General features: G+C 34.2%; 2 protein-coding genes across 3 annotated transcripts; one reads left to right on the top strand and one right to left on the bottom strand.

Moving 5' to 3' along the window:
* Positions 1-2,961: 2,961 nt before the first annotated feature.
* Positions 2,962-19,431, bottom strand: LOC126831495 (G2/mitotic-specific cyclin-B3). 2 transcript variants are annotated; one of them, XM_050562027.2, is made up of 10 exons: positions 19,367-19,431; positions 19,117-19,245; positions 17,425-17,526; positions 16,638-16,852; positions 15,950-16,088; positions 11,697-11,927; positions 10,675-10,830; positions 9,278-9,427; positions 8,306-8,433; positions 2,962-7,062 (listed from the first exon to the last, which is right to left on the bottom strand). In XM_050562027.2, exons 2-10 carry the CDS (start codon positions 19,189-19,191, stop codon positions 7,011-7,013), a joined length of 1,248 nt encoding a protein of 415 aa, XP_050417984.2. In that variant the 5' UTR covers positions 19,192-19,245; positions 19,367-19,431; the 3' UTR covers positions 2,962-7,010. The 2 variants fall into 2 exon arrangements, with proteins under 2 accessions (XP_050417984.2, XP_050417994.2); XM_050562037.2 differs by lacking the exon at positions 19,367-19,431 and adding an exon at positions 19,339-19,361.
* Positions 19,432-22,226: 2,795 nt separating this feature from the next.
* LOC126831656 (uncharacterized) lies at positions 22,227-24,285 on the top strand. The gene has a single exon (XM_050562274.2). The coding sequence runs from the start codon at positions 22,931-22,933 to the stop codon at positions 23,594-23,596; it is 666 nt and encodes a 221-aa protein (XP_050418231.1). The 5' UTR covers positions 22,227-22,930; the 3' UTR covers positions 23,597-24,285.
* The last annotated feature ends 998 nt before the right edge of the window (positions 24,286-25,283 follow it).

The raw sequence follows: 25,283 nt of genomic DNA, 5'->3' as shown, positions 1-25,283 counted from the left end.
AGACAGACGGACGGACGGACAGACAGACGGACGAACCCATTTTAATAGTCCCCTGCTTTCTTCGAAAGGCGGGGGACAAAAAAAACAGCAGGTATGGTGGTGATTGGTATCATAAGGCAACAAGCCGACATCACGACATGTTAACACAACAGCCTGACATCACAGCATTTTAACACGACAATATGACATTAAAAATGTAATGTCGCGTACAAAATGTTGTGATGTAGCGACCATCTTCCTCTGAATATATACAGTTTGATTATGTACACTGATCCTGGTGTTGGTCAAGTGGGCCTAAGTTCCCTGGGATTTTGCAGTGTGGTTTTGCGACGCAGGGCCTGGCAAAGAACAGAGTCTAGTTGTGTAGATGGGACAAAAACATTAAGCCCCTGTGTACACATTGGCGTGCACATAAAAGAACCCTTCACAGTTGGAATTCGATGGGAGAAATATGCCACTGTCCCTAGAAAATTTCTGTCATAACCCTTTGCATAGCGTACGTATGCTTATCTTCAATAGTCCGGTTGGTGCAAAAAAGTAGGAAAATTAAATGAAATGTGGTTTAACCTACGTACTGTTCTGCCCCGAGTGGGCTAATGAAGACGGGCTTGCGCTATACAGTACATGTACTATGAGGGGAAACTTTGGCCGGATAGCGGCGCTACCGGCCTACTATAGTATATTGAATTCAATCAATTTTGGGCTTGGAAAAATGGTTACATACCATTGTCAGTGTGGGTGCGTTGAGTACACACCATTGTCAGGGTTGGTACATTACATTGCATTGTCAGGGTTGGTGTAGCACATTTCATTGTCGGTCGGGGTTGGTGCTTTACATTTCATTGTCAGTGGGTGCGTTAGTATTATTGTCAGGGTTCGTTACGGGTGTGCATTTACATTTGATCATCAATTATCAGTCGTAAAAATGGCAATAATAGATATCGGCGGACTAGTGCACCCGCGGGCCAGTGAGCATTCCCTTAATTTACAGTCGTAACGATTTGGTGTCAAAATGACAATTTGACAAAAAGAACAGAGTGTATTATCATGTACAGATATATTAAATTGATATTATTTGAGTTGAAATAACGGAGGATTTGGGGATATTGTGCTACCGGTGGCATGGCTGCAGACAGCCACAGTTTACAATTAAACGTACAGATTATGATAACATCAAAAATATCTCAAAGTAGGCACAATTTCAGCCACCTCCGGTCAGCGGTTTCGGTAGTTTTAGGCTAACATATATTCATTGCGGCAGGACCGCTGCCATTTTCACTAGCCAAGGGTTACAATTAGCTAGCGAAGATGGGCCGCCGCAGACCACAATAATTACTAACCAATTCCCATGAAACTTTCAGATTAATACTATCTCAGATATAGGCAAAGTATCGGAGATATTTCATGTGGCACACATTAAAACCACAATTACCAACTTATTTCCATAAAATTAACTGATTAGACTATGATGATATTATTGATAACATTAATAATATCTCAAGAGTATGCAAAATTTAAGCCACTTCTGGTCAGTGGTTTTGAGATATCAGATTACCACATATTTCATGTGCATGACTGCAATAATCAACCGGTTTCAATGAAACTTACAGATTATAACATTAATAATATCTCAAGAGTAGGCACAACTTCAGCCACCTAGTGGTTTAGGAGGTATCAGTTTACCACATATTTCATGTAGCACGACTGCAGTCAGCAATTATCAACTGAGATATCAGGTTACATTATTTCATTTGAATTTACCACAGCTGCAAACCATAATTATCAACTGATTTCCATGAAATTTACTGATTATGATAACATTAATAATATCTCAGAGTAGGCAAAATTTGAATCACTTCCAGTCAGTGGTTTTGAAGATATCAGGTTACCACATATTTCATGTGGCACAACAATTACTAGTTTATTTTGGTGACATTTCTCTATAACTAGCTGTTATATTAATTCCAGCTATGGAATATATTAATCTAAGTTAGTTTATCTATATGAACTCCAAGGCATACTGTCAAAGCAGTGTTTCATGTAACTAGGGCTGGATTAAACTTGTGGGGCCAGCGACAAGTCAATGGGTGGGGATCTCTGAAAAAAAGTGTAGGGCCTTGCAAAGTGTTGAAAATCCTATGGTCTGTGGTTTTTTTTAGCTATGGTGATGAGCATAATTATCTAAACTGATATTGATTGCTGCCATTGCTTTGGGAAGAGTGGGTTGATGAACACTTCCATTCCCATTTATACCAGATTGAATCCCATTTTCTGACATGGATAACCAATATAACACAATATGTTTGTAATACGTCTTTTTCTAAGTTCTCGAGGGTGCTGATTAAAAATATATGGTCAGAAATAGAACAGGGTCATCCAATGTGGCGGTAATACCATATGGGTCTACAACTGTTACATCTGAACAACGGTAATATCAGGTATAAACTCTGTCTAATGAAATGTTTTACTCTTGTATTTCCAGACTGCAGCTAAATACTGTAGGATGACAATAGGCTTCTTCGTCTGATGACCTTAAACACTGTGTATAAATTTAAAGTCAATCGAATATTAACTTTAGCGCCGGACGGGGGTGACGACAATAATATATGACCACATTTCAATGTGGGCATATAAAAACTGTTATAGTGGAAAATATAATGTAACTGATGCGACCTAATCGTGCTGGGCAAGAGGAAAGGTCAAAGCTACATGAATTCTAGCAGAACAATGCATTTTTTGTAATCTATATACAATAAGAACTAACCACATCAAGAATAATATACTAAAACTCATTCGGAGTTCACAAATTTGATACAAACTAGACAGAGTTTATACCTGACATTACAAATTTATTAGTATTAGTAAAGAGTATATATTTCTTCAAGTCATTCAACCCCCATAGATTGTTTAATGATTTTCTCATTTTATCATACATTAACCCTTTCGATTAAATTTAAGCATTACTACCCATTTTTTTCTAGGAATGGAGATTGATATCATTTGTAACTCAAAGGGCAATCCTTGTCATTTTCCCCACATTCCATTATATATTCCCACATTTCTCCATATATTCCCAAATATATTTGCATGTCATAATATTGTATTAAGTATTAAGTAGGTGAATCACTCGGTTAAAGAACAACAAGTACAATTTATATATTCTAGGTTTATTATATTGGTAGTGATTATATTGACACGAGATGGATATATCATTTCAAACTACACAATTATTATAGGCCAGGCCTATCCTGTGATATATTCAAGAACTCTTGAGAGAAAAAAAAACTCTAAGCTGCCAAAACATTTTTTTTTTCTGTGAATGAATTGGCTTTGGTTTGTATTTAGTTAGATGAATTGAAATACTTGACAAAATACTATTTATCTTGATCTTTCTTTTCATTAAAGATGTTATATTTTACACAAGTAGCTAAAATTCAACAAAATCTAAATCAGTTCAGTTTGCGGACAAAAAATACTATCCGAATACTCCAGTCAATGGTGTATGTTATTTCAAGAAGAGATTTGAATATCGTGAAATTGTTATAGTAAAAATTCTGACTAAATGATACTTGAAAAATTCTTAATTCTTCTTATCCGTATAATTAAATATTATTTACATTTACAATAAGATATTTATCATAATATAATGTAGTATGAAGGTGACATGAAATTACATGCTTGTAGTAAAAAGCAATCTATTCAATTGATTGACTGATACTTTCAAAATTCCTAATATCAATGAATATATTTTGAACATTTCAACCTAAAAGTGCTGAAATATACTGTCTTGTTTTATTGGAAGACACAAATAATTTAAGTGACTGGTTCAGTTGAATAGATTTCCATGTACAAAACAGTATCTCATTTTACCTACACAAGATTTTCAAATGACTAAAACAACTTGCACACAATAACAGAGCATACATGTACAAGTTAAAGACAGCCAGAATGTTCTCATGGTTACGCTGGCGTGTATGTCCCACAAAATATATTGCAATAATTTAAAAAATTTCCCTGGCTTTTGTACTTTTGTCGGGAATAGTTGTTAAATTTGAACACAATCGGGCAATAAACAGATCTCATTACTTTAGACTAGATACTGAATTCTTATTAATACTATAAATTATAAATTTGAAATAATCGTAGAAATCTGATCAAATTTTCACTAATTGAATTATTTATTGCTATTTATCGTTTATAATGATAGTGGTATAAATTGTAAAAAAAAAACGAACCTCATGAAATTACATTAAAATAAAAAAGAATGAAATGAAACAATCATACATATAACACTCACAGTTGCACATACACACACAAACATACATGAAAGATGAAATAAAAACTACTGTAAATTTAACAAAATGAAACATCGTAGCAAAAATTATTATACAAATTAATTACAACATACACAAAGAGTTGGAAAGAAAGAAAAGTTAAATCAACAAGCTGTATGCAGTGCCAATAATAAATTCTGGGAGTTCTTTCCATCCATTTTGTGATTGGCTCTGGCTGCATATAAAAGAGACACATACATCTGTCAATAAATTTAAATTCTATAATAAAATACCTTTAAATTGGTATGGCAATGTGATATACGTGTAATGATTAATCTTAAATATAGGTTGCCAGGCAATGAAACATTCGTCCTTAGCAGCTAATTAGTCTGAGCATCAACAAGGGTTGACGCATATGTTGAAGAAGCCTATTGATTTCAAATGTTTTCAAGATAAATATTGCCAGATTTATGACCCTTGATCATTTAAAAAAATCTTGAACCGCTAAATTCATGACATTAAAATGTTTTGTATACTAAACGTGAACATGGGGCAGAATTAGAAGCCAAACAAATTCTAATGATTTCTAATAATTATTGAATGGGTTGTTACTCTAAATCAGATTGTAAATGTGTTGTAAATGCTTTCATTACTGACAAAAGAAAAAATACGTGATAATCTTTGTTGTCCGCTTCGACGAGTTTGCTGCTGTGTGCATGTTTCGTTGCCTTGCAACCGATCTTTTATGATGTGATCGGCCTGGGAATTGTGTCTCATTTAGCCAATGCTAGTAACAACGGTCAGCATCTGTGCAATAAATCATCAGTATAATAACATTGGTTCGCCAGGTATATAGCAGCACATTGTCTATTTCTCTTATATTCCAATATATACTTTCTATTTTCTTTTCAATCTTTTAGAACTTATCAATCATGCTAACCATGATTTTTTTATTTTTTTTTGGGGGGGGGGGGGCCAACAACATACAGCCAGTGTTCAACCCTAAATTACAGACAAGAAAATGTCTTGAAGAACCGAAAAAGTAGATTTACACAGTAGGTCAACATTCTTAATTTCTTCCTTCGTATTTTTGTTTTCATGGAAAAAAGCAATATTCTGCATTAATCAAAACAGAGTTTTAGCAGACAAGTTACAAGACCCAAATACTTATAAAATAAGAATTTAGTTTTGACATGACTGTATAGTTTAAAAGAATTAAAAAAGTATGTATCAAAACGATCTCTGAAAACACAGGAAGTGTGAAAATAAATGATAATGTAAATGTAAAAGAAGTTTATTTATTGCCAAATATAGGGTGAAAATGTCACCTCCATTTTCATTTTTTTAAAAATAAGAATGTTGCCCAATGAAAACATTAAAACAATTATACAAGATAAAACATGGATATCAAATATTAAAAGGCTAATAAATAAGAGTATGGTAGTGGCTTTTCCTGTGTTCAACCTCTATGTTAGCCACCTTGTCATAGGCTATAATTCTGATCTTAATACCGCAGCCAATTTGATTGGCTCAAGTCCAAAAGTACTACAGGAGTAACACTGGGATAAAACTTCTCAATGAAATAGGAGGAACATTATTGCAGGGATATATACTAGTTGTCCCCTTAGCCATTGTTTATAGGTAGTCTCGATCATCTAGTAATATGACAATAATAAACCCATATTTATCATTAGGTGGCTAATGAAAGTATTGGCTCAAGAGGAAGACCAAGAGAAATTAAGATTTATTTTTTATAATGTTCATCAACCACCCGTATCCCCTAGACCTTGAAAATCATTACTTTTCTTCAATTTTTATCGAAAACATGATGTTGACAAATTTCAAAATCACTTTCAAAATATTTGAATTTTGAAATACACTAGATAATATAGATCCAGTTAATAAAGAAGAAATGTCTAGTATATAGCTAACCAGACATTTCATAAAACATATTGGAGATTGAAGCTGCCTCATTTTCTAAATCCAGGTCCACAAAACTCAAGTTTTATTTAAATTTGTTGAAGTTAGAATGTATAGTCTTAAAAGGTAGAATATATAATTCAAAATACTATCCAATATCTTCCTATTGATATATTACATCCAGGTTGAATATATAATTCAAAATACTATCAATATATATTGATATCACATCAACCCAGCCCTAAAAAATATTTTTATTAAAACTAAATAAATTGTATTTTATTCCCAGGGTGAATTACTTAGTAATCTAAACCTCAATTGATAAAAGACTTTTTCCTTTTATTGGTTGACATAATATGTCCAGATAAAAATATTGATACTATTACTACTTTCTATTACTAGTAACAGGAGCAAGTTTTATAGCCCCTATGCTTAGATGTGTAAAATAAAATAATTTGCTAAAATGATTAAACACAGTAGAATATAAATTACATATACAATCTACATGATTCCCTTAGAGTAGAAACACAGGAGAAATAAAAATTCACAAAATGGTTAAATACCCTTCTGATTAAAATTCTCTGACAAGTTTATGTTTTTATTAATTGGAAGTTAGAAATCAAAACAGCCAACTCCATGAATTACTGATCACATATAAAAGGCCATATGTTCTTTACACATGGTCAATTACTATTTCTGATCCTGCATAATATCATGTCAATATAGTCTGATTGGTAATTACACTGGCAGTGATTGTCTTTATTATTATATCATTCAGCACTGTATAAAAACATAGTTGTTTGAATTCTCATGTTTTTAAAGTTGTTCAGGATCTAGCGGTGTCAACTTAGCAACTTCATGAAACACTCTGTAAATAAAATATTAGAAATGTCTTGTATTACTTGCTGTCAACACTTCATGTAGGTTATGATGATTTGAATAACATACACTGTTAAAATCCACATATTACAAACCATATGAACTAGGGGTGCATGTTATTAAGGGAATACAAATTTGGAACTTTTTCCCAATCACTTTCAATGACAAAATATTGATTATCACATGTCGATAAAAGAAAATGGTGCACTGGGCAAACATAACGGAAATAATGCCACTCGGTAATAACAAATTTCCCCAAATTACCTGTTATATATGGTTTTATGGTAGCTAATTTTATCTCCTACAGTGACATGTGTAACAGACATTATTTTGGAAGGAAAAAAAAAATCTACAAATTTGATTGGAAGGCCCCCTTGGAGTAAAATGGTGCAAAATCCTGAATTTAGAGCATTTCCTGGAACAAAATATGAAATCCTGAAAGTCTTATTTTCTTCAGTGGTTACTTGTAATTTTCATGAAAAATAATTAAACACATAGAACATTATGTGTTTCTGCAATGGATTTCAGATTTAGTATAATACAAAATGACCATGAATACATGTATAACAATAATGCAACATTTTTATGCTATTTGATTAACCTTACTTTTCTTCACAAGTTTTATTTACATTTTCCAGAACATGCTACTTTGGCCATTCCCACTTCCATGTATTTTTAATCCCATATCTGTACTTTTTGTGTCAAAATCACAATCCACTATCCTGGAAGCCATGTGAAAGTGATACCCCCAAGTTCATAATATTTGGACAAAAGAAGGTCAATAACCAATCAAATTACGTGCTACAATGACAAACAGATAGTTTACACTTGGCACACTTCGACAGACTCTGGTACCCTAAATTTAGTACTGTAGTCCGCCAAGGTTTGCCTAATGAGATAGCTTACTGTTTACTATCTGGAAACGAGCCTGATAAAAATCCTGATTTTTCTAATCTTGAAAAAACAGAACTGGTGAATAAAAATCGAAACTAGACTTTCAGAGAAGCGGAATTCCATTTTAAAACTGAAAAAAAAATCATGCCTGAATACAAGACCGCATAATTTTTCCTGGCCAGCAGCATATCAGCCTTTCTTCAAAATTCAAATCAAATTACATCACTAGCCCTGAAAGTGACAACCCTCTCCCATGAAAAAGCTAAGTTTTAACATTTTGTCTATATTTTACACCTTCGTCCTTAACCCCACTGGACATGTATGGAAAATATACTTACTGATGGGAGTATTTTGATAGTATAGTTGTGAGGTGTTTAGATGGATGAGATATACAATGGTTCAATTTCTTTACAATGGGTATTAATTCATCTCCATTATATGTACTAAAGTATTCTAGCGTCTTATTCTGCAAAATACAAAAAGTTATTATGAAATTCCCAGTGTGCATTTTGGCTAAAATATCAAATATTTCAAACCTTAATCCACACTAATATACTGAGATTGATTATTTAACATTTAATTACAAAAACATAAGAAAATTACCAACGCTAATCTTCTGGCTTGGATTAAATTAGCCTATAAATTTTTGCAGGCAACAATATGGTGGTGGGCTTATTGCATAGAACGATGAAATTTCAATTTGACATATCGTCGTAAAAACTGAACGGAATTGAACCATTTTTGGACTGATATTCCCATTAGAGATTCACCTTTCACCATATTGTTGTTTGCAAGTGATTCCAATAGTGCTAAAATGACACAGGAGGACTGTAGACTGTTTTCTAACCATCTGAACTTTAGCAAATCGAAAACATTGCCATTTGCAATAAAAAAGGGAAATGATCAAGTTATGCATGAAAAGGTTGTCCTGATTAAGAGCTGCATCACATGCTGGGGGCTGCTGTTATCTATGAATGACATATTTCTTCAGTCAGCACAATCACAGAAATAAGACCAAGACAAACTCCCATTTATGCCTCCTTATCTTATTCAACGAATAAGCTAAAGCATAAAGATTGCCAGCAAGTGACAGATGTATCTGTTAGATACTGTAGTCAATCCTGACTAGATAGATTAATATAAATAATTATGCAGCTTACACTGTACTATCTTTATTCTGTTTTGTTGGGAATTATAATGTATTGTCCAGGGCAGGAGGTAAAAATTAGATTATTCACTGATTTAGTGCATGAATTGAATGGTTGAAATTTCCCGCACAATTATTACTGGGTATTAGAATAAAATCATACCCAATCTCCCTCTTTCTTCATTTTACGTGCTAAATGTAGAGCGGCTGCAGCTAGTTTAGATTCTCGTACAGATATCAGACTATAATCCATTAATGACATCTCTAATATATAACGTGCCAATGTTAATGTCTTCATCTCAGCTCGTACACACTGAAAATATCACAATTACAATGTTTAAGGTAATAAAATATTGAACATGACATTTTGGATTCTATTTATTAGTAATTGTAAACAAATGGAAAAGATGGCTGGTGTGTACAATTCGAGGATTCATGTCATTCATGACATTACAGCCTACTCCACTTTGAATTATCAGCACTACTACAAAAACATATACAGTGGACTCTGTCAATTCCGACATCGTACAAGATCGATACAATATGCCACATTAGACAGCATGTCGGAATACTCAATTGCCTCAATTAAATACCGGAAGTATTATTGTACCTTCAAATACCGGAAGTTTTATAATGCACCATCGAATACCCAGAACATAAAATATGATAACGCTTTCTGCACATTCAAAATTTTGTTAGATTATAATTTATATCAAACAATTGCATAACAAGACACAATAACATAACAATACATGTACATAACAATTTACTTTGAACCTACATGTATATAATCATGTCGCTGTATTTGAAGTGTGAAACTTAAATCAAATACCAAGAGATTATAAAATTATCAAGGTAATCAACAAAGACCGACACATGTTTTATGCTCACAGGTAATAGATTGGTGATTGCTTTTTGGTTAACACCCATTGATTGAAGGCCGGATTATCCAATTTTAATTGTATGCAAATCGATTGACGGGACCGCTGAAGCTAATTGATGAACATAATTTTGGATTATTCAGAATACGGATTACTCAAAAACTTTTTGGGTTGAACTTGAAGTAATAAGGAAATAAATCAGGACATGAAAATGAAGACGGATTTCACAGAATGCTGTAGTATTCAGATGTCGGAATTGACAGAGTCCACTGTATTGTACAAAAAAATGTAGCCCATAACATCTAGTAGTACGCCATTAAAGGCAGAGTATTTTCAATGGCAATTACAAATAACAACAGGCAGTTGTCATGCAAGATACACCCACATACACAACACAGTGACATAAATGAAATTTGAATCATTTTATGTAAGATACTATAGTATAAAAGATGGTTTTATGATACCCATGTCTTTATTTTAAATGTATAAAGTCTTAACAACAGCCGTAAAGAACAATGGCTGTAGTAAGAGGTAGTGTGATTAAATCGTTCATTACTTACAACACCTTTAACTTTAAGACATAAGGGCACGACTAAATGGGTTATGAAATGTCACACTATCAAAACTGATGCATTAGTGTTATGCCCCCCCCCTCCAGCTAAATACAATGTCGACTAACCTTTGCAAATCTTCGTAAAAACCTGTAAGATAAGGGCATACCCAGATCAAAGCCAATTGTCTTTAATATATTTCTTTCCATGTCTAAAAATTCTTTCCTATTGTAAGCGTCATCACATATATAAAGGAAATCTTCTATCAGTGGGGGGCAACGTTCCTATAATAAACAAAACAAGACAAAAATAAATAGTTAATTATATAGTGTACCACAATACATTATCGACAAAGGATGGGAAGACTTCAGGGTGAGAAATATTTTTTTCTTAGTGAAATGAAAGTGACCTTTTTTCAACTTTACACGTAATATGACATTAAGATATATTAAGGTCGAGATGTTAAACCTGTTAACGAATTAAGTGCTATAAATGACTTGTAACCCTGACACCTGCTCAACCTGCTTGTTGTTATTGCACAGAAAACCCACCCCACTTCTCTATATGATTTCTACTATAACTAGTGTAAACCAGCTAAAGAGTGCAATAACATTGAACATGTCTAGTTATTGCACGGTTAAGCTCTACCTAATCTACTACAAGAGGGAAAACAATCTGCTTATTCAACAAAAAGAACAAAGGAAGATTTCCCGTCCATGTTACAAAATAAAATGAGAACATACATGAAAAGTATATCGAACAAAAGTAAGGTGCACCCATGCGGGTAAAATTTTTTGAAAACTATTATTATATTTATAGCACTACCTGATTTCATTTCATTTATCATCATAAAATGTCCCTTCATGCTGTATTCCATAAGATAGATCCATTAAGTCCATTAAAATAGGATTGTTCTTGTTCATGTTGCACGGCAGAGTGCAGAATTTTTAATGCCATGGGTTTTTGCATACCCTTGATCAGAAATTAATCATGCTAAATCAGTCTTTTGACTGTATCCCAACTTGAATATCATGAGTAAGCTTACTTTTAAATGAAACATTATATATAATAGACATTTCGACTGTTTTAATCTGATTGAACCATCAAGTGTGAACTATATTCTGAGTTCTTAGGTTGTTGGTTAACTTACATCAAATTTACAAGCAATAAATAAAGATGTTCCTCCAATAAGCTGTAGCATTTCTTTAGGTGTTTCTTTGATTGACAGGTAGGTGTCGACAAGTTTTACAGCCAGGTATAATGTCTCATGGTTTAACTCAAAGTTTTCTTGTACCTCCACTAACCAGTCTACTAGAATAGATCTCATGTTGGATGTTAACTGGGGTTGCTGGGTCATATATGGTTCTAGTTGAAATTTGGACTAAAATTTAAAAAAAGCAAACATTTAGGATTTATATAATTTATACATACTGAAGTTAGGACAAAGTATGGCACCATACAAGTACATGTATTATTATTTCAACATATTTATAGTGCACGCTTTCATATAACATGTTCAGGGGCACATTACAAAGAGACAATATAATCATAAATAAACAACAAGATTATGGACATGTTAACGATTGTATACAGAGTCAGTTAAAAGCCTGATTAAATAAATCTACAATTGACTCTATTCCATAACTTTTTCATATGAAGATGATGAAAATGTCCAATTGATAATTGCTTCTAAATCTAACACAGTATTTGTATAGCAAAAAATCCAATTTGATTAAAATTAAAACACAGATCCTAATTCGTTTTGTTTTTTATAGTTCAAAATTTTGTTTTACTTGTCTTTACTACAAAAAGCAATCTGATTAAAATACAGATCTATATTTTGTTTCGAAATATAAGATCTGTATTTTAATCAGTGAGATTGCAAAAAATCCAGCTTCCTGAAAGTTTCAGGAAAATCTGATCAAAACGTGTAGCCCCTTTTTTACTGACAAGCACATGAAGGGATTAAAATAAATTTTTTTACTATTGCTTGGCTATATAACTCCAGTAACAACTGTAATAATAGTCGTACAGAAGTAAGACGTTTTATTTTAATCCCTTTAAATGCCTGTGACAAGAAAGGGGCATAAGTCGCATAACTCTAAAAATATTCATATAAGTCATATAAGGTGGCTATGAAGACCTGGTTATCCCGAATGTCAGTGACTAGTTTCGTTCGTATTGAACTCTTCAGATTGATTGGACTCACGTGTTGGGCGGTTTTATTTATACTATTCCGAAACCCTGGTGGGGTTACCGGGGTTGGCCCCTTGACGGGGTTTGCAAATTTGTTACCGGGGTCGGTAGCTCGCTTACCGGGGTTGTACAAAGGTTTGACAAATTGGCGGGGTGCCGAATTTGTTACCGGGGTAGCTAGCTCGCTTGTCGGGGTTGTTTGTACTGATCGTTTAGATTGAAGTGCTAGTGTCCATAATTTTGGAGAGAGAAATGGGTTTAACGTCCACTCAACACAAACCAGGTCATCTTGGGACCAACAAATGGTTTAATTTTATTTCAATAATTCGCTTACGCATAGGGGTCTTTAGCAGTGGGAGGAAACCGGAGAGCCCGGAGAAAACCCACAAGGCTGGACAGGCGACCCTACTCCTTGTCACGTATAACCGGGGATTCGAAACCATGCCAGTCGACTCAATGACAGACTTTATGATACAGCGCGCGCACGCTAACCATTCAGCCATCCAACCCCCCTCCATAATTTTGCTAACTATGATGCCTTGGGTTGGTTTGTAACATTGTTACATAACAATGAAGGGATTCATCCGATTTAGCTGAAAAGAAACAGGGATCGTCGTCTTGTCATAATACATGTTTCTTTTACAAAACATCTGATATTGATAATACTCTAGCCAAACATGTGGGAATGATGAAGAAATGAAATTTAGACCTAAGGTAAATTATGCATGATTCCAGTCATTTAGTATTAAATCTTATATTCAGCATCTTTAAATAACGAGCGGCATCCCCAGGTAATTTCAAAAATGGCTATAATCATTTTCCAAGCACAGGCCCAAAGGACATGTGTGACACATGATCATTATAATAATAATAATTATAGTTTCCAAGTTAAGTGCAGAACGATTAACGGAAAGGAAGTATATGTACATATAAATATAAAGTGGCTGCGCAGGTGCGCAAGTATTAAATTGTCGTCATCAATTGACATGCCAGTATATCACAGACAGACTACGGGTGAAGTAACTGGGAAAGAAAAGATAGGTTGCCAGGCAACAAAACATACGCCCACAGCAATTAAATCGTCCAAGCGGTCGACAAGGGTTGTCGCATATTTATTCCTTTGTAGGTAATTGGGGGCCTTTACAAGACAGTTCCATACAGATCAGATTATAAATTTTGTCGTTTGAGGGTTTACAAGGTTTTACAAACTGAAACAAGGGTCTCAACTCTGGAAGTAATCTACAGAAATTGTTGAAATTTGACAGGCTTTTTCGTTTTACTAATTTAAATAATGCATATAAATTTCATACAGATCACATGATCACTTTTGTCATTCAAACGTTCACAATCGCCATAACTCTAGAAATTATTGAGAGAACAAGGTTTAACAAAGTGAAACAAGGGCAATAAATCTAGAAGTAATTATTGTAAATTGCTGAAATTCAATAGGCTTTTTCGTTTCACTAATCTAAATAATGCATATAAATTTCACAAAGATTGGGTGATAACTTTTGGCGTTGGAGCGTTCACAAGGTTCAATAAAGTGAAACAAGGGCCATAACTATAGACATAATAAACGGAAATTGCTAAAATTCTATAGGCTTCTTCGTCTCACTAATTTAAATAATGCATATAATTTTCAGAAAGATCGAATGATAACTTTTGACGTTAGAGCGTTCACAAGGATCAATAAAGTGAAACAAGGGCCATAACTCTAGACGTAATAAACGGAAATTGCTGAAATTCAATTGGCTTCTTCGTTTCAGTAATCTGAATAATGCATATATAAATTTCAGAAAGATCGAATAATAATAAACGGAAATTCTTCATCTCACTAATCAATTTTAAAACAATTGGATGATAACTTTTGGCGTTAGAGCGTTCACAAGAAATTGTGGACGATGGACCGATCGACAGACGGACGGGGGCGACGGCAATATACGTCCACATTTTCAATGTGGGCGTATAAAAAGTAAAAAAAGACACAATCGAATTTGTGTGTCATTTCAATTTTTAAAATGGAAACAATTCTACATGTATTCTTACAATACTCATACTATAGCTATACATAAGGCTGACCTTAAAAATATCTTTGTTTCACCAAACCCGACCCACAATCGAGGAGAAGGGTCGGTAGGTCGGTTTTTTTTTCAGATTTTTTTTTAAAGTCAGAGAAATCAATACAGAAAACTTATTAGCTGTATACTACAGATTCATTAATTTTGTTTAATGAATTTGGGGTCTGACGTAAAAAGTAACGAACTGAAAGTTTTTATTAAACTTAAGAGCTAATTTGACAGCTTAATAATTTTCCGGGTGGAAACATTCGTCTTCTTTATTGGCAAACAAATCAATGACATCGGGATTTTTCGTGATGCCCGACTCGCACACGATTAGCCACGAACTTGAAGTGTGAAACTCCTTCAACATGTTTTTAACGATAGTGCGCGTTGTGCTTTCATTTTTCTCGAAAACGGATATTGAAATATCGTCGTCATGTTTAAAACTACGCACCACAGACATAGAGGCAGAATTATTTCGTGGGAATGGACGTGTATTCGTCTGCAACCATTTTGTTGAGAAGCGACACCTATGACGCTTTCGTCTTGATCAACCAGTTTCAATAATGAATCAAACCATAGCCATAGTATAGGGAAATAACTCTCATGATATATTTCAGGTTGACACTCAAAATAAAATAAAAAGATCGTGGAAAAGTGCAATAAAATAATTTAAGTCGGGGGTGGTTTTAGTTAGTCGGTCGCGTTAGGCGAAACAAAGATATTTTTAAGGTCAGCCTAATTTAGGGGTTTTATTATTAAACTACCATGACGCAGCGATAACATTAACGAATGACTCGATGGTGGCGACGTTAACTTGCTTAGCCAGCCCTAGATTGTTAGCACAATAGCCTATGTACAGCAACCAATCAAAGGGTGGCTATGCGAGTCAATGTTTGACAAAACAACAGCTACTGTGATGTCGATGACAAGTAAACAATAACTGTCAACGCTCATATAGTATCAGAGACTTAGAGATTGCGTTTCTATGACAGTTCTACCATTTCCAGAAATGTTGTATGTTGACACTAACAAGACGAAGGCCTGGTGGACCTTAGTGAAATGGGCAAGCAGGGGTCCTCCGATCAATCAGTCGGCCTCGGGCCTACGGACCGATGTTTGTGTCAAACACTGGCTACAATCTTACCTCTCGCTCCATATAATATTTAAATATTTCTTTAGCGTAATTTCCACACTGTACAGGATCTGAATAATTTTCTTTATCAATGTCATCTACTCCTTCGGGTACAATTATTTCTGGTTCACTTTTATTGAAATCTACCAAACTATTCAATAAACAAAAATAAATCTAACAAACTATATGTATAGATAAGCTTATAACTTGTATCTCCAATAAGCAACATATTGACAAACTAATGTATTTTGGAATTAATACAAATCAATGCCGACAATATGTCATACAAGTTTACAAGTTACATGTACACTGTTTTCAAGGTTATCAGAGTGTTAAAGTGCACATGTCGTTGAGCTGCTTCACGTACACCCGAGTGCAGCTAAAAATAGTTCCTTTTGTATAATGGGTAAGCTTATTATGTTTATGCCTTATTTGTAATTTGTTTCTTTAATTTCTTTGTACATTTAATTTTCTGTACCATATTTTATAAAGAGCACATGAGCAGTTGCTGCTCGTGGAAGTCGTGTGCTATCAAAATGTACAATAATAAAAATACTAATAATATTGCTGCACGGAACAAGGCCTGCATTGTACTGCAGACCCACAACACCGACGCCATATTGCCATAACGGTCTTTACAGACTTACAATTACGTTACTTTAAAATTATACAGTTATGTTACTTTAAAATTTTACAATACCTTATATCTACTGATTGTGATTCCTGTGATAAAGGTACATCGGAACTGTCATCTGTACAACTTGAGTCTTGAGATGAAGATATCTTGGTCTTCTCTGCTTTCTTGATGTTCGACTTCTTTACTTTCAGATCCTTATTAACTTTAACTGTGGGTTTTACAATTGTTGTATTCTTCTTCAAACCAATTTTACTATTTGTATTCAAATCTTTTAATGCCTACAAGGAAAGGCTTTATTTTTTACCCATCAAAATATCAAATGAATATTGTAAACTTAAGCCACTGCTATCATACAGTTTGGTGAAAAATATTTAAATAGTATAATTTTGATGCTGCAGGTCACACAGAAGTTCATGTACAGAGTTCTTAGATTTACTTCAATTCAGTCGAGCATAGGTTTAAATACATTTTAGATGGAAATGAAATGTTCTGCTCCTACTGGGATAAGTAAGACAGCCATACGCCATGCAGTATGCTACATGAGGGAAATGTTGCCCGGACATCGGCGCTATGACCTACTCTTATTTCCAGTTCGACATTTTTGCTAGGCTTTAGTATGTGTGAACCACTCAGATAAGCCGATTGCTATTACATACTGATACATTGAACTTTGGGTTACCTCGGGTCAGGTAAAATATTAATTAGATAGATTCATTGTTCCAGTCATTGAGCAGATTTTACGTAGTCTGGCACCGAAAAACAAGATTCAACTCCACAATAACTCATTCCTTTTGGTGGGATTAACTAAATTTGGATTAGTGGTACCGGTAATACAATTTTTTAAACTTACATTTGTGAGATCGGCACAGACGGGTCGTCGTTTCATGGTGGGGTCAGATAAATTATCTCCCTGTCTTTTCAATCCTAGGCTATTATTGTTGCCAACATTACTCTGAAATAAATTGTAAAAAGGGGGCTATTTAAATCTGTATTCTATGGCACTTAGAAAGAGACACAAACAAATGGGTTGCTACAAATATAATATTAAACATGCATTATGCAAGAGCAAAATCTGCTTATTACAAGTCTTTCTTTAGGCCTGAAATGTTATCTAAATTATCAATTAGACATTAATTAACTTATCCAGACCATAATAAACTCTCGATGTCAAGGCTAGCCTTCGATGTAGGCTGGATTAGATTCCTATATGCCGCTAACGGCCAAAGATAATTAAATCAGAAAAAGTGGATTATCGAGACTATGCTGTTATATTATTGATTTTAGTAATGATAACCGAGACTATGCAAAAATTTCACCGGCTTCTTTCTCGGCTCACAGTGGATCAATTTGACTGAAATTTTCAGCAAATTACCTTTACACTATCTAGTTTTTAACTATTATAGCGAGAACTGCCATCTCTTTATCTTATCTTTAATAATTATGTAATATGTTTGACAAAATGAAGTGTCCAAATTGAATGGCAGTCTTTGGCGTCGGGTTATTCCAGTCTACACCAGTAGCATTCCACTGTGGGTTGCTTTACCTGGTTCATGGAGTCGCTTCATTACAAATGGCGCTCGAAAGCATTCTGTCGTTGTAGACTGGGATAACCAGATGCTAGAGATTGTCATTCGATTGAGACATGGCATATTTCGCCGAACATACAACTGATTAAATATTATAATTATTATGTACAGTAAAAAGAGAAGGCAGTGGATATTTAACCGTATACGGCCCTTTACTTTATTTACTATTTTGCCGTACGCTTCCGTTTAACATGCGCAGTTCTCTAATACCTGGACTTAGCAGTTTTCATTTTGGCGTCTGACATTAACCCATAACCCAAACCCAACAGTTCTATTCGTTCTTTGTCTAACATTGCTTCTTTTTCCGTTTCTTATAAAGGAACGAAATAGCCCTAGGCCTACTTGAATTTCTATGGTAGAAACTGGAGAATTATTTTTAAAAGAAAATAAGATACGGTAATAAATGTAAATTGTAGAAAAGCATTTACAATATTATTCTATTTTGGTCGAGGGCGCATTTCTGTGGATTTTGGTTTTAATTTAAGTACCGTTACTAAGACTGTCAGTGGTTTATGTTTTTCCCGTAAAATCGTGCTTCTGCACCGTAACGAGGTACGGTAAAATAGCGGAAGTAGATACTTTAACTTTGAAAAGATAAACGAATGAATGTAAATCAGTTTGTACGTATTCATAATATTACAATTACATTATTTAAATGCATTGCGACCAATCTCTAGGCCTATTTCACATCATGTCATTTCGACATTTATCATTTATGTAAATTTCTAGGTCCCAAAAATTTGTACATGTAGGGACTAGGGTAGGCCCCTTGGCTATATATATCGATTTAGCTCCTTTTAATATTAATTGTTTTGAAATAAATTGAAATTGAAGGAAAAATGGACAGTTTTGCTATTAATTGAATGTGATAGGCTATATGACACGATGAGTGTGAGGTCTAAATTAGGCTGGCCTAATTGACAAAATTTAGCTTATCACATGCAGGATATACTTACTTGATCTGAGCTGGGTTTAGCTTTCTTGTTTTCAAATCCGAGCCCCATCCGAGTTTTGCGACTGTTGTTCATCATGACTGCAAACTCAACTATCTCCACACATGCAAATTTATCTTAAATATGCTAGGCCTAAAAGAATAAATTAATATTCTGGTTAATAACTATTAACTATAATTTAAACAAAGCATAGATACAATAAATTTTAAAAAATAGCTTGTTTACAAATCTACTCAATAACAAAAACGACAACCTGAGTTTGAAATTCGCTGATTCCTCCTCGACGTTGATTGGTTCAGAATTTGTAACGGGCCAATCAAATGGCTAGGAATCAATCCTAACGTCAAAATAGTGCGTAACATTCTCAGGGGAAGATAACTGTGTTGGTATTTCCCAGACTATCTTTGTTTTACATGGGAATGAATAATAATCTCCGATTGTGTAATCAACTTTTAACAATAGCTGTTTCTTTTGCACATACCGAGTCAATAGAAATAAACTGCGACTTCCGTATAAAGACTATTAAGATTTCCAAACATCATTAAATTGGGAGATTTTGAATCCATCGCAAGCTACACTAGTTATTAGTTATTGAGCGACATATAAATTGTAAAATATTGTAAATTTCTTTCAGAAATTCAGGGATACACATTAAAGTAGTTCAAAGGTCGATCCTCAATGTATTTAGTAATTGTAAAGTCTCTCCTGTGTTTTTGACATCACCCTGAGAACTATCTCCAGATTCTTTATCAATTTTCCAAACTTCATAGAAAAAAATAAAATCGATTGTATAGGCTAATAATCTTAATAAAGGCTAGCGTGGGTTTACCATGGTGAGGAAAATATACTTTTTCTGTACACTTGATAAAAGAAATTCTACAAATAAAAATATTCAAGAATTAATTATTATAGATGGTATAAAAACATGTGACCAAAGAAAATATCTTATTAGAAATAAAAAAAATTCTACTCAAATTTGTATTTAAAAAAAGACTTAGCTGGAATACGAAACCCTTCAATTTAAAAATTGTCTTGGAAATATAAATATTAATAGATTAAAGGGACTATCGAATTGAACAGAGTCTCAAAAATAAAAGTCCGAGTACGTATGAAATTTAAGCGCCAAAATATAAAGGAATGATGTATTTACCCTGCCTCAAAATTTCAGCTCAAAATATTGAGGCATTTGGATGTGAACATCAAAACTGCTTATCCGGACACGTAATCCTTTTAAGTTTTGGGTCAATTCTTTCGTTGGGTGACCTGATAATCGATTCCCGTTCCCTTAGAGGTTTATACAGTGAATGACCCATGTGCTGTACTTGATAACGAAAGGTAAATTTCACTTACAGATTATTCTTATAAAATAAAAGTCTGGTTTTATCCAGACACCGCATAATACAGCTTGGGGCACCGGTCCACACTTCCAGATTATATTGAGTTAGTTGCTCGACCCTAAAAGTCCGAGTACGTATGAAATTTAAGCGCCAAAATATAAAGGAATGATGTATTTACCCTGCCTCAAAATTTCAGCTCAAAATATTGAGGCATTTGGATGTGAACATCAAAACTGCTTATCCGGACACGTAATCCTTTTAAGTTTTGGGTCAATTCTTTCGTTGGGTGACCTGATAATCGATTCCCGTTCCCTTAGAGGTTTATACAGTGAATGACCCATGTGCTGTACTTGATAACGAAAGGTAAATTTCACTTACAGATTATTCTTATAAAATAAAAGTCTGGTTTTATCCAGACACCGCATAATACAGCTTGGGGCACCGGTCCACACTTCCAGATTATATTGAGTTAGTTGCTCGACCCTAAAAGTCCGAGTACGTATGAAATTTAAGCGCCAAAATATAAAGGAATGATGTATTTACCCTGCCTCAAAATTTCAGCTCAAAATATTGAGGCATTTGGATGTGAACATCAAAACTGCTTATCCGGACACGTAATCCTTTTAAGTTTTGGGTCAATTCTTTCGTTGGGTGACCTGATAATCGATTCCCGTTCCCTTAGAGGTTTATACAGTGAATGACCCATGTGCTGTACTTGATAACGAAAGGTAAATTTCACTTACAGATTATTCTTATAAAATAAAAGTCTGGTTTTATCCAGACACCGCATAATACAGCTTGGGGCACCGGTCCACACTTCCAAATTATATTGAGTTAGTTGCTCGACCCTAAGGTATAGGATTTTAAGGGATTTTAACACAAAAATAACCAGTTTTATTCTCCAAAATATTATCGGGATTGGCCCTTTAACAAAAATAGACAGTGAATCTATAGAAGGTCCAATATCTTACGCTGAAACATGTAATACAATGAAATCTATGAAAATTAGTAAAAGTCCAAGCCTAGTTGGTTTCACTTCCGAATATTTCGTTTTTGTTTTATAAGTCTGTATTCGTTTCCGAAGTTCTTTAGCAAATCGCGTATAATTTGCTGTGCGATGTATACCCAAAGGAGTAGCAATTTCAGCAAAAAACTTATCTAGTTTATTATTTCTTCTGGCTAATCTATATGCACAGCCGGGTCTGTATTGCAATTAATAATCTTGTCAACCTTCCAATTTGTTCGCATCTGCGACATGATAGTGATTAGAAAAGAATTTACTGCGTTAGGACAATTAAAATAAAGAGACAAAAACGAAAGTGGAACATTTAAAAATAACACAGTGTTATACAGTGTTTTTATTTTACACCACTAGACTGTACACTGGTGTAAACACTTTAGTATTAAATTGAGAAGCTCGGGCTAATTAGGCATAAAAAAATACACCAGTTATACACCGCTGCTATACACAAGCGGAACCCGGGAGACAGTCGACAAAATAAAGTACACTGAATTCCGCATGACGTATTGATCAGAAGCCACTCTGCATTGTTCGACAGTTATGTAAAATTGGAGCGCATCAACATTTTCTTTACATTTTCCGCGTATTATAGCCCAAAGAAAACACAATACACAGCAGGTGTACGATTTCAAATAATTATAAACTTGCAATTAGGCCTGGCCAAGAGTGCCTTTATTTTGACCACAATTTTGACAGTTCTAAAAATAGAACTACACACGACAACCCGAGGGCTTTTGCCCGACTTGTTTGGAGTAATGCGCGTAAGGTCACTCTTGCAGGTAGCAAATAATCCCTTCATTTCTAAAAATAAGTGTGTAGTTATCCTAAGTATGCAATAAATGTAGATATGACAGTATGATGTGAAAAGCCAGTGTGATGTTGGGAACACAACGTTTATCAAATACTACAGATGTGTTACAGTTTTAATCCACGGACACTGTTTTAGTGTGAGGAAAAACATACGATTATATCGAGCGTGCTTCTGAGTTGGGTATAGGTCAACCTGCCATTTAGTTGAACAGCTAACTTTTTCCACAGTTGCTCAGAACACATTACTCACTAGGCTGAATAGTATTTACACAAACAACAGCAGGTTATAAATAGAAGCTTGCAATCTACTGGAAAAACTGATAAATTCTGTGAACGTTAGAACCAAGCAGGCTATGTATTTATAATATAAAGGTAGTGAAAGTGCTAATTTATAGTTGATTGAATAGAGAATTCCATATTTATCAACTTATGTGTGTGCTATATTCCTTAACAAAGGGACAAGTGGATATTCCAATCAAGTAATTTCTATGTTTCTTTACTTATAGAAAGTTTTAAAGAGTGCTATACCCTTTAATAATCTATGGATGCTAGAACCAAAGAGTCTATGATTTTAAACTTTGAGTGTGTAAAAGTTTTAAACAAAAGTTATCTTTTATTATCATTAGACGTTTGTTGATTTCGACACACAATGGACAAAGATAAAAAGCCAGGAATCCTAGGATTCCAAACCAAAGATGCACTGAAAGGAGAAAACATGAAAATATCTTCCGATTTAAGAACTCTCCGGGCAAACTATAAAGAAATTAAACTCCACCTTGATAATCTGGAGAGAGAGTATATATTATCAAAGGCCAGTGTACCCATGGTAAGATACAATCTTTTAAAAGATATGATCAAAAAGGTGACTGATAAAAAAATATTAGAGAAACTTAGAAGCTGGATTGCGACGGTGTCACAGCACGAATCCAACCACAGTAGCTCGGGTTTGTTGGAAAAATGTAAGGAATTCTGTGAGAAAAAACCGTCGAGAGAAAATGTCGACCCACAACCTAAAGAACACAAAAAGAGCGGGGTAAGCGGGTTGTTACAAAGATGTAAAGAGTTTGCTGGCGAAACGGACCAACTTGGGAAGACAGAGAAAGATCTGCAGTTATTATCAAAACAAGAAGTGATAGACGATAACGAAAAAAAGAGAAAAGAAATAAAGGAATTGAATGAGAAATTTCCACGAATATTAAGTCGCCTAGAACAGCTTTCTAATGGATATGAGGAATATAAGAAATTACCTTTCACTACGAAATATAGTAAAATGAAAGAAATGATTAAACTAGTCATTACGGACGAAACCCTGTAAAACAGGTCAATTTTCAACATGGCAATCGTCAATTGGTAGACGTGAGCCGTGAATGATTTTAGAAATATTATTACATAATACAGGCCAAATCGCCAAAAGGTCAGTTAATATTGAGAGCTGTAAAACGTCTGAAGGATAATTGCCTGGAATTATCTGATATGACCTGGAATGTAGTTATTTAACCCCAAACAACCCTTCTCAGAAAATATGGAAGACCATGGGGGAAATGGGACAATATTAATAATGATTGTTTCTACATTCTAGTTTGAACATTAATAGACTAAAGCAACATTTTAAGCTAATAATTGTTGTTTCTACAATCTAATGTCAACATCTCAAGCACAAAATCAACATTGGAAACTATAAGGAATTGACTTTGTTTCATTTTCGGCGTTTTATTAGAAACAAAAACCATTGATGTCCCATTCAATTTGGACTTCTATTGAAAACATTAATAATCGTGACAATTAGGCTGGAGAATCGATACAAAACTTTTATTAGACTGTAATAGTTTATTAAATTGTGTAGACGAGTTGGTATATAGACGAGTTAACCCGGGGACAAGTTGACGTATGGACGACTTAACATTCAATGATTTGGGAATTAAAACTTGTACATAATTTTTATATAACACATAAAATATTCTACTTTATAAACTTAAAATATATAAATAAAAATATATATCGATGCTTTCGTTGTTTGCGTTATGATATAGGAGCAATGTCAGATATGTTTTAGTGAATATATCTTGCTAATTCGAGTGTTGCAACTATCTGGCTCCACGTCGAGTAATCTAATAATCTCGATACCCGACCGTTGGAGTGAGTGCATAAAACAGCCAAAGCTTTAATGGAAGTAAAAAGTTGAAACACGAAATGAAATTTGTTTTAACTTCATGATTTTCTGCAGCAACCGGGATATAGATGCGGGGTATTGTGTGACAAATTTTCCCGAACAGTATCGTAAAACATTTACAAAAAGTACCACTAAATAAGTCGCTTTGCTCAATACCCATTATACTCGACTGGTCTGTAGTAAAATTAATGATCAGTAGATATTCGATGGGCTCTATTATCACCGAAAAGGATGACATCTGGGCAGGTTTATTATTTACAAAGATGCAAGAGCACCATGCAGATGATAACCCAGGGGTCAGGAACTTGGAACAAATATTTTGAGAGATAGGTTAGTAGGCTATCCAGATATATCCCCACAAATTGGTTTTGGGACCAATTTTAGATGATCTATTCTGAAAATAATTGATTTAGGCAGACAACATTTTGATCAATAGTAGGGCCACTCATTCTCCTCGTACCACCCACCGAGTTGTAAGTTTCTACTGCTAATGATACCTTGGCAAAGGCCAAATAGTGAAAATTGAATTAGTAAAACCTAGGTATGAGAGCTCGATCGGTACAGGGACTCGAGCCACCAAAGTTGAATGTTACGGCCTACTCTTATTTCGAATTCCATTTGTCAGGGCTCTTTTGTGTGCACACGAACGGGTACATGTGATCTCCAATTTACGTATATATACCATCAGTACAAGTTTGTTTTCATCGCCCGGTGAGATCTGCCGAGAGATCGAAATAGTTATCCAGACATTATAATTTGCTTGATAACGTTGATAGAACCATCAACGAAACGTTCCATATTAAAATGTTTTTGTGTTAATTACATGTGTCAA

The sequence above is a fragment of the Patella vulgata genome, chromosome 1 (genome assembly GCF_932274485.2).
Source record: "Patella vulgata chromosome 1, xgPatVulg1.2, whole genome shotgun sequence".
Lineage (NCBI taxonomy): Eukaryota > Metazoa > Mollusca > Gastropoda > Patellidae > Patella > Patella vulgata.
The sequence above is the reverse complement of the archived record's forward strand: the minus strand, read 5'-3'. Positions and strand labels throughout refer to the sequence as shown.

What these genes read in the sequence shown, in the direction of transcription:
- LOC126831495 (XM_050562027.2), bottom strand. Translation starts at nt 19,191, where the DNA reads ATGATGAACAACAGTCGCAAAACTCGGATGGGGCTCGGATTTGAAAAC. An exon ending in TCACAATCAGTAGATATAAG is followed by an intron (nt 16,089 to 16,637) that starts GTATTGTAAAAT and finishes TTTATTGAATAG; the next exon opens with TTTGGTAGATTTCAATAAAA. An exon ending in TTATTGCTTGTAAATTTGAT is followed by an intron (nt 10,831 to 11,696) that starts GTAAGTTAACCA and finishes TGTTTATTATAG; the next exon opens with GAACGTTGCCCCCCACTGAT.
- LOC126831656 (XM_050562274.2), top strand. Translation starts at nt 22,931, where the DNA reads ATGGACAAAGATAAAAAGCCAGGAATCCTAGGATTCCAAACCAAAGAT.